This window comes from Pan paniscus, chromosome X (genome assembly GCF_029289425.2).
Source record: "Pan paniscus chromosome X, NHGRI_mPanPan1-v2.0_pri, whole genome shotgun sequence".
Classification (NCBI taxonomy): Eukaryota; Metazoa; Chordata; class Mammalia; order Primates; family Hominidae; genus Pan; species Pan paniscus.
The window spans coordinates 146101969-146112806 of record NC_073272.2 but is presented as its reverse complement, the minus strand read 5'-3'; the positions used below and the strand labels follow the sequence as shown (position 1 = coordinate 146112806).

Sequence of the window (10838 nt, the reverse complement as noted above, 5' to 3'; positions counted from 1 at the left end):
ACATACATGTGTGTATATATACATACACATACATGTATGTATATACATACACATACATGTATATATACACACATACATGTATGTATATATACACATGTATGTAAGTATATACACATATATGTGTATATACATATATGTGTATATATAGATATATGTGTATATATACATATATGTGTGTATATACATATGTGTATATATACATATATATGTGTGTATATACATATATGTGTATCTACACATATATACACATGTGTATATATGTGTATCTACACATATATATGTGTAGATACACATATATGTATATACATATATACACATGTGTATGTATGTGTATATATATACACATGTGTATGTATGTGTATATATATACACATGTGTATGTATGTGTATATATATACACATATGTGTAGATACACATATATAAAGTAACATATAAAATGGTATTTTAAGAAAACCAAAAATTATGCAGAAGGGACAAATTAGTCAATTAATAAATTATCCACATATGTAACATTTGATTTCCTTGAATTGGTCTGTAGTTCTAAAATAACTATTAAACAATTAAAGAAGAATAAATTTTAGTTTTAAAGATATAGTTCAATTTTACAAAGTATTTTTTGTTGAAATGAAGTAAAGATTTGAACTTCTCAAACATTTATACCTTGCCATTCATACTTTGTTTTATTAACTTAGGCATCATCCAAACAAGTGGTCACATGGAATGACAGCACATGAAAAACTCAGATTATTTATTCCTTTATTTTAAAATCAATGACTGTACTATTATTGTTTTAGAAATATTGTTTAAATGCTGGTGTATGTGTGTCATACAGGACCATGGCTTATGGCCCAAAGTGCACTGCAAGAAATACCACATCCTTAGAAGCCTGCTTTAGAAAGAAACAGCAACAACTGAGTCAGGTGATACCTGAGGCCAATGGTATAACAGGAAATTATCTGCATTAATTTCCTTGTAGAATACAATAAGTATTCATTAAAATATAATGAGAAATTGTGCTGTTTTAAGACCACTCCCATAGACACATGATTTAAACGTATTGACCACAGCAGTCTTTTAAAAAGCAGACCAACAAAACAAAATATTTTTGGGAAGGAAAGATAGTTGTTCTAAAAAGCTGGACTAGAAAAAAATAAAGAGTACATGTCTTATGATTCCATTCTTACAAACCTCCAGAAAATAGAAACAGATAGTGACAGAAAGCAAATCAGCGGGTTTTTTTGAGAATGATGGTGGAGGTAGGGACAGGGAAGAATTGCCAAAGGGCATGAGAAAACTTTAGGGGGTAATGGGTATGTTCACTCTTATAGTTGTGATGGTTTAACAAGAGCAGATGTGACAAAACTCATCAAACTGTATACTTTTGAAGCATGTGCAGTTTGTCATATGTCAATTATACTTCAGTAAAGCTGTTGAAAAATGATATTCTCTTTAGGGATAAAAACAACTTTGGAAAAATAAAAATAAAAGACGGAGAGAGAGAGCTATCTTGTTTTACAATTCTCTGTAGACAATGCTCTCATTCACTGCCTGCACTAGAGGTAGACCACTCCCATTGCCCTGCTCCACCCTAAGCTTTTTAAGAAGGTGGGCTAGTCAGTGTTGGATTTGTGGCGTCTAGTAACCATTATTTCAGGTGCTGCTGGTAACTTTTAGAGATATTTGGCCCTTTGAAGGGCATTTAGTTGCTTATATCATAGGGTGGGGTGTACCTCATACCTACCATTATGAGGTAGATGGCCTGCAGGTTATCTCTTGTCTGTTTTTGGGGACAGTACTGCCAGCCACACACCTCACCCCATACAGGTTCTGACAATCAATGCACTGAAGTCACATCCCTCTTTCCCCAGCAAAACACACACAGGTAGAAACACCAACCCCTTTTACTCTTTGTGTATTAAAGTGTTCAGGAAATGTATCTTCAGTGCTTAGTCCTGAGCCAGTCCTTATCCCCCAGTTTCCAGCTGTGGACCTGTTGGTCTGGCCTCAAACCCCACAGAAGCCACCTCCCTGCCTTCTCACACACACCTCCCTCTTCCCCTCACTCCTTCCTTCCTCACCATCAGAGAAGTCGCAGAGACATATCCTTTCGATTCAGGTTGATTTTATTTTCATGGTTTTAACCTGTTGGTGTAGAATTCACTGACTGTATGATGGATGACTTTTCAGTGGCAGACCTCTAGAGACATCACAGAACTGAGGTCTCACTTTGCTCTTTGTCGGCCTCTTCTTTCTTCATTTTTTCTTTCAGCCGGTGATAACGACCACGCAGTATTGGTCCTCTAGCTTTCTTAGGTTTTCCTGCAGGGGTGTTAGTTTCACCGGCTTTTTGGCTCGAGCTCCCTCGAAGGGGTCTTTTCGCCTTCCTGGTGGTCTTTAGGCCCTATAGGGAGATCACAGTCAGGCCAGAGGGCGTTGGTTTTGGGAAAGAAGGTGGGAAATGCATAGGAATAGGCTTCATGAGAAGGGTGTGAGTTGAGGAGGGGGTTTGAGTGAGGCAAGGAAAGGATAGGAGTCTTGGGGTGGCGGAATCAGTGGGGCAAAGAGAAGGGGTTTGGTCGGGATCATCTCACCTTAACGCCACTTCTGGACCGTCGTTGACGGGGTGTCTTCCCCTTCTTCCTCCCTTTGGTACTTGAGGTTGCTGGGGTCTGTTCGTCCACATCTTCATTAGGCTTCTGTGGTTCACTGGTCACCTTTGCCATACTGAATTGTCCCAGTGGTCTGCTCAGAGCTCCTGATCATCCTGTGTATACCCCTCCCAGCACAATGAGGGGCCACACCCTTCAACTTTGATTGGTCAGCAAGGCACTCGCCCAGCCAATGAGAGCTAAGGGACACTAAGACGTCACAAAGCACTACTCTTGTCACTTCTATGTGAGAGAGGGGTGGGGAGGTACCTGGGGAGTCTTAGTCATCAGAATGTACCACTCCTGCCACCTCTGTTTTGGATGGTGGGGGGGGTGATATAAAGGCAAGGATAGCCTGGTGGTAGAAAAGAGGCTTTTCTATGACAGCCTCTTCTGTGCCTTCCCAACATGAACTACCACCCCTCCTCATATACCCATGTTCAATTGTGGTGGCCCACATAGCAGACAGTTTCCTTTAATCTATTCCCCAAGGCCACACCTACTCATTGGTTTATTCTGAAGTCTCCCTCCCTAAGTCATTAGCTGTTATTTTTGATATTTTACCTAAAATCCCACTAAAAACAATATGGCTATCTTTCAATGTCAGTGGAGAGGTGAGTAATTCTACAAACAAAAGACAGTTCCCACAAATAAACATCTTTCTACCTATCACATTTGGCATTAAAGGCAGCTTATTTTCATTAATTTCTGCTAGCCCTGCAATTGATAGAAAGGGATTAGAATTAACTGTCTATTTATGAAGGTTGCTTTTATCTTTACTTTTATCCTATTCTTGGGCTCTGACCACATTATCATTATTGATTTTTGAAAGGTTATTTCTCTATTTTATTGGATTTTTCTTTCTACCTTCCTAGTTTCTCTTACTAATTTCTTTCCCACCAAAAGACACCTGCATGTGACACACCTGATGTGTTTGAATGATTTGCTTTCCTATGTTTTAATTTTTGTTAAACATACGGCTTTGTTAAATACGTGCATGTGTGAAAGTGTAACATTTTACTTAAGCTGCTATATGCATCTCTTGTTCATTGCTTTTAATGTTGCATCGTGCTTGTTCATTTTCTTCCCCCTTTGAGTGTAACCTATGTTGATGCTGTTCCTTACTGCTACTAATGATGCTGCTATGAGCCTCGTTAGTAGCTCATGACCCTTTGTGGAATTCTGCCTATATTTCTTTAAGGTGTATGTTCAGGAACAGAATTTCTAGGTAATAGACATATATAATTGTCTTAGTCATTTCAGGCTGCTATAAAAGAATCCTATAGACTGGGTAGCTTAAACAATAGACATTTATTTATCACAGCTCTAAAGGTTGGAACTGAAAAATCAGGGTGTCTCTGGTACCAATTTACTGTGTTAGTCCATTTTCATGCTGCTCATGAAGACACACCCAAGACTGAGAAATTTAGAAAATAAAGCGGTTTAATAAGCTTACAGTTCGACATGGCTGGGTGCCTCACAATTATGGCGCAAGTTGAAAGGCATATCTCACATGGTGACAGACAAGAGACTTATTAAATTACAAATTCATTCTCTTTGTTAGTTGCAGGACTAATTATATCACCTATATAATTTTATTAAATTTATTTTTGGTAGTTTGTGTTTTTCTAACGAATTGATCAATTTTTTCTATATTTTTGAATTTATGAGCATACGGTTGTTCACAGTATTCTCTTATCCATTTAATGCCTGCAAAATCTGTAATGCTATTTCCTGTTTCGTCCCTGATATTGTTTATTTGTTGTCTTCTTTTTTTAAGCTGTCAGTTGTGCTTAAGTTTTATCAATTTTGCTGACGGTTTTAAAGAAATAGCTTTTTGTTCAACTGATTTTCCTATTTTATTCCTGCTTTTAATTTCATTGATTTTTGTTTTTATCGTTATGATTTACTTCCTTCTGTTTGCTTTGGGTTTATTTTTCTCTTCCTTTCTATATTCTTTAGGTAAGAAATTAGGTCTCTAATTTCAGACATTTCCTTGTTTCTAATGTAAGCATTTAATGGTATAAATTTCTCTCTCAGTATAATGTTAGCTGTATTCCACATGTTTTAACATGTATATTTTCATTTTTATTTAGTTCACATATTTTTTTATTTCCCTTGAGACTTCTTCACCCATGAATTATTATGAATTATTTAGAAATGCATAATTTAATTTCCAATTGTTTAGTTTTTTGTATTTTGTTATAGTTGCTCCTTTGATTCCATTTTGGTCATAGAATGTGTTGTCTACACAACACATTTCAATTCTTTTAATTATTTATCAACAATTTCAATTATTTTAAGTTTGGCAAGGTTTGTTTTGTAGTCCAACACATGGTCTGTCTTGGTACACGTTCTGTGGACACATGCAACAAATATATATTCTGCTGTTGTTTAATGAACTATTCTATATGTGTCAATTAGATACTGTTGATTGTTGCATTATTCAGTTATTCTATTATTGAGGACATTATGTCCAGAAGTTCTGTCAGTTGCTGAGTGTTTAAATCCAGCTATAATTGTAAATAAGTCTATTTCTTCATTCATCTCTATTAGTTTTTGCTTCATGTATTTGAAAGCTCTATTGTTTGGTCGATACACAGTCAGTATAGGTATATATTTGTGGTGGATTGATACTTGCGTAATCATGTAAAATCCTTCTTTGCCTTTATTTACTGCCCTTGCTGTGATCTCTACTTTATACCACATTAATATAACTATTCCTACTTTCTACTTTTAATCGTGGTAAAATACACCTAACATCAAATTTCTATCTGAACCAATTTTTATTGTACAATATTGTACAGTTCAGTTGTGTTAAGTATATTCACACAACGAATCCAAGAACTATTGTCATATTGCAAAACTGAAACTCTATACCCATTGCACAACTCCTCACTTCCTCCTCTTCTAGACCCTGACAAAAACCATTCTACTTTTTGCCTCTTTGAATTTAACTACTCTAGCTACCTCATGTAATTATAATTTTACAGTATGTGTCTTTTTGTGGCTGGCTTATTTGATCTAGCATAATGCTCTCAAGGTTCATTTATGTATAATGCCAGAATTTTATTCTTTGAAAAGGCTTAATAATATTTTATTGTATGTATATAGTTCAATTTGTCGATCTATGGATGAACCCTTGGGTTGCTTCTACTTTTTGCCTATTGTGAGTAAGGTTGCTATGAACATGGGTGTACTGATATATCTTCAAGACTCTGCTTTTAATTGTGTTGAGTATATACCCAGAAGAGGAATTGCTGGCTCATGTGAGAATTCTATTTTTACTTTTTGAGGAACTACCATACCATTTTTCATAGTTGCCACACCATTTGACATTACTACCAACAATGCGCAAAGGTTCCGGTTTTTCTACTTCTTTGTCAGCACTTTTAATTTTCTGTTCCTTTGATAGTAGCAATCCTAATGGTTATAAAGTGGTATCTCATTGTGATTTTTATTTGTATTTACTTAATAATTGGTACTGTTCAGAATCTTTTAATGTGTTTATTGGTTGTTTGTATATTTTCTTTCCGGAAATCTCTATTTAATTCCTTTGCCTGTTTTTAAGTTAGGTTGTATTTCATCGTGAAGTTGGAGTTCTTTTCATATTCTGGATATTAACCCCTCATCAGTTATATGCTTTGCAAATTTTTCCCCTATACAGCAGGTTGTCTTTCGCTCTGTTGAATGCGTTCCTTGATGCACTTAAGGTTCTTAATTGTCATACACTCAAATTTACCTATTTTTTTGTTGTCCTTTATTTTTGTGGATTAGCAAAAAAAATTCATATCTAATAACATGAAGCTTTTCTTCTAAGGGGCTTACAGTTTTAGCACATACATTTAAGTCTTTCATCAATTTTCAGTTGATTTTTTTATATAGTAAGGGTCCAACTTCATTCTTTTGCATGTGAATATCCAACTTTCTCAAAATCATTTATTGAAAAGACTGTCTTTCCCCATTAAGAGGTCTTAGCATCCTTGTCAAAAATAACTTGACCATATATATGAAAGTTTATTTCTGGCCTTTCTATTCCATTTCACTGGTCTATAAGACTTCCTTTATGCCAATACCACACTGTTAAATTACTGTAACTCTGTAATAAGTTTTAACATGAGGAAGTGTGACATCTCCAGCTTTGTTTTTCTCAAAATTGGTCTGACTATTAAGGATCCCTTTAGATTCCATATAAATTTTAGAATAAATTTGGTATTTAAAAAATCATTGGAAAATTTGATAGGAATTACATTAAATTTGTAGGTCTCTTTTGCTGGCATTTCCAGCTTAACAACATTAATTATTCAACTCATGAACATGAATGTCTTTCCATTTATTTGTGTCTTCCTTAATTTGGGGGGTCAATATTTTGCAGTTTTCAGTGTAAAAGTATTTTGCCTCCTTGGTGAAGTTTATTTCTAAGTATTTTTTTCATGCTATTATGAAATGGAATTGTTTCCTTAATTTCTTTTTCTTATTGTTGATTATTGACATAGAGAAATGCACCTATTTTTTTCAAGCTGATTTTATGTTCTGCAACTTCACTGAATTTGTTGATTCATTCCAGAAGAGTTTTTGTGTGGCATTTTTAATGTTCTCCATATACAAGATCGTGTAGTCTTAGAAGAAAGATACTCTTACTTTTTCCTTTCCTATTTGGATACCTTTCCTTTCTTCTTCTTATCCAATTGCTAGTCACTCTTGCTTTTTAAAATTAATATATTCAAGGCATATATTTTCCATTATTTTACTTTCATTCTATCAATGTCACGTAGTGTGTTTATTTTTGACAGCATATATATATTTTTTTTCTTTGAGACAGACGTGAGATTCTTTTGCCCAGGCTGGAGTGCAGTGGCCCAATCTCAGCTCACTGCAGCCTTCGCCTCCTGGGTTCAAGCAATTCTCCTGCCTCAGCCTCTCAAATAGCTGAGACTACAAGCACCCACCACCATGCCTGGTTAATTTTTGTATTTTTAGTAGAGATGAGTTTCACCATGCTGGCCAGGCTGGTCTCGAACTCTTGACCTCAAGTGATCCGCCTCCTTTGGCCTCCCAAAGTGCTGGAATTACAGGCATGAGCTAACGTGTTAGGCCAGACAGCATATTGTTGAATCATTTTTCATCCACACAATTAGTTTATGTATTTTAATTACTATACAAAGACTATTTACTTTTAAGGTAATTATTTATATTGATAGTAAAGCTAAATTGTGTCATTTTATTTATTTGCTTTCTGTTTATGTTTCCTGCTTGTCATTCTTCCATTTTTCTTTGCATACCTTCCTGAGACTTACCTGATTTTTTTAGAGTTGTATCTTGACTGACTTACAGTGTTTTTGAGTATAGCACATTGTATAGTTTTCTTAGTTGTTACACTAGATATTACAATATGTAGTTAATCACAGTCTACAGGTATCAACATTTTACCACTTTGAGTGAAGTGTAAAATCCTTACTTGATTTACATCTGTTTATCCTCCAACATTAAAAATGTAATCATATGAAGTCTTTATATACATTGAGCAATATATGAAATATTGTTTTAATTTTTGCTTCACCATAAAATATAACTAAAGAAACTCTCAAAGGCAAGGATATTATATGATATTTATGCCCATTTTAATTTATGCTGATGTTTTTTCTTTTTGAAGTTCTCAGCCTTCATCATTTTCTATTTTATAGATCTTCCTTTAGCCAATCTTTAAGAATGGATTTGCTAGCAAAAACATATAGTTTTTCTTCATCTGACAATATCTTATATTCCCCTTTTTTCTAGAAGAATATTTTTGCTGGAAACAGAATTTCTACTTGGCAATTTTTACAACACCTGAAATGCCCAGTTCCACTTCAAACTGGCCTTCAGAGTTTTAGAAGAGAAATTCATTGTCATTCAAATGTCTGTGTTCCCATAATAATGTGTCTTTTGTCTCTGGCTGCTCTGAAGATTTTTTCTTTGTCTATAGATTTGAAACCGTAAATTATGATATGTCTTGGCATGTTTTTATGTGCTTTTGTTCTATTTGGACTTCTCCCAGGCTCCTGAATCTGTAGGTTTATGTGTCCCTGTACATTTGAGAAGCTATATGCATTATTTCTTTAAACACTTTTTTGGTTCCACTTTGTCTCTGATCTCTTTTTGAGATACTGATGATATAAATTTCATTTTTTTGTTATCCCACAGGGTGCTGAGTAGCTTTTCATTGTTGTTTTCAATTTGTTTTCTTTCTGTTTCTCCGATTGGGTAAATACTATTGATCTGTCCTCAAGTTCACTGATCCTTTCCTTGTCATCTTGACTCTGGATGAGCCCATTCAGTGAGGTTTTTATTTTTTTTTTTCTAACTTCAGTTATGGTATTTTTCACTTCTATAATTTTCATTTGTTTTTTATAACATCTTTTTGTGGAGTTCTTTAAAATTAGTAGCTGTTTGTTGAAGTATTTTTGTAATAGCTGATTTAAAGTTGTCAGTTACCTCAACATATGATTCATGTTATGTTGTCCTCTGTTGATTTTGTGCCTGTTCTATTATTGGATGGGCCCTACCAACACCACTCTGACCAAATTCGAATGCTGACTCCCACTGTCTTATTAAAGACACATGGAGGAAAGGCTCAGCTCTCTGCTCAGCCTTGTTGATATCATCTCAGTGAAAGTGGGTCACTAACACATACTACCACCTTGCCTCCAAATAGGAATGTAAGGTCAGTTCCCTGATGTGTCCTTCTGTCCCCAAGAAGGAGATAAGTAAAGGGCTGACTCTCATTGCTTTGTTGCTGCTTTTTGGGTGTGGAAGCTAAACACTCTAGTGAACACAGCTGACACCAAGGGAGGGGAAGGAAGAAAGTGGAGTGCTAATAAACCCCATCTTTTAACACCCCATTCTGACCTCACTGATATCAGGCAGGTATAGCAGTTCAGCTCCCCAGTGGGTTCCACTAACACCAGGGATGATTAGAAAGTGAACAAGTCAACTGTTTTGTTCAGTTTCATTGATGTGTGGTGGGAGTAGAAGCTCAGCTCTCCGCTAGTCCCCACTAACAAAAATGAGTGGTGGTGAAGTATAATGGTGAATAATTACACTGCCTTGCACGGCTTCATGAAATCTGATTGCTACCATATGAGTTTAGAAGTTCATGTAGCCTCTGAGTACTATTGCCATTACATACACAACTCTGTTGTTGGGAGAATTGTAGTAGAACCCACTTCTACCAGCCAGGAAATGCAAGATCTACTGCCCCTGGGTTTCAGTAACACTAGCAAGACAAAAAAAGTCACAGCTTGTTTTGGGATGTATATTGGGCCATTCTTGCATTGCTATGAAGAAATACCTGAGGGTGGGTAATTTATTTTAAAAAGAGGTTTGATTGGTTTATGATTCTGCAGGCTGTACAGGAAGCATGGTGCTGACACCTGTTTGGCTTCTGGGGAGGCCTCAGGAAGCTTTTCCTAATGCTAAAAGTTGAAGCAGGAGCAGGCACATCACACGGTGAAAGCAGGAGCAAGAGAGGAGGTGGGAGGAGCTCCATACTTTTAAACTATCGGATCTCATGCAAACTCACTCACTATCAAGAGGATAGCAACCGACCATGAGGAATCTGGCCCCATGACTCACACGCTCCTACTTGGCCCCACCTCCAACACTTGGGATTACATCCCAAGCTGATATCTGGGTGGAACAAATATCCAGACTATATTGGTGGGGTCCAGGGCTGGGTGCAAGATTAGCTGCCTTCTTGGCCTCACTGAAATTGTGTGTCTGGAAGAGAAGCTTTTTCTCTGGTGTTTGGTGGGAATAGGATGGGTGTTGCAAAATGTTCTCTCCTATGTTGGGCCATCCTTTTTCTGGTCTTCTGGTTAAGAAAAATAGGTTTTTCGTCAAGACTTTTCTCTTTGTCTGTGCCTGTTGCTGGTACCAGACTGGAGACTGCCGTAGTATTCTTAAGATATATGAAAGCTAATTAGAAAACTCATGGAAATAAGTGCCATGTAGTTCCTGAAGTCTCAAAGTCCCCTTTGTATTCTGCCACATTCTTCTTTCTACATTTCAAAATCTTCTTATGCTTGCATGTTATGTACAGATATTTTTACCTGATTATCTTCTGGCCAGAACCTACTTCTTCCTTCCTATTCACTGCTAAGTAGTATTCCACTGTAGGGATTTATCAGAATTTTAAAAAATCCAATCAA

General features: G+C 36.1%; 1 protein-coding gene across 1 annotated transcript; it reads right to left on the bottom strand.

The window, feature by feature from the left end:
- Window positions 1-2104: 2104 nt before the first annotated feature.
- On the bottom strand, window positions 2105-2778 carry CXHXorf51B (chromosome X CXorf51B homolog). The gene is made up of 2 exons (XM_003804161.5): window positions 2593-2778; window positions 2105-2402 (listed from the first exon to the last, which is right to left on the bottom strand). Exons 1-2 carry the CDS (start codon window positions 2722-2724, stop codon window positions 2208-2210), a joined length of 327 nt encoding a protein of 108 aa, XP_003804209.1. The 5' UTR covers window positions 2725-2778; the 3' UTR covers window positions 2105-2207.
- Between the last annotated feature and the right edge of the window lie 8060 nt (window positions 2779-10838).

What these genes read in the sequence shown, in the direction of transcription:
- CXHXorf51B (XM_003804161.5), bottom strand. Translation starts at nt 2,724, where the DNA reads ATGGCAAAGGTGACCAGTGAACCACAGAAGCCTAATGAAGATGTGGAC. An exon ending in GGTCCAGAAGTGGCGTTAAG is followed by an intron (nt 2,403 to 2,592) that starts GTGAGATGATCC and finishes ATCTCCCTATAG; the next exon opens with GGCCTAAAGACCACCAGGAA.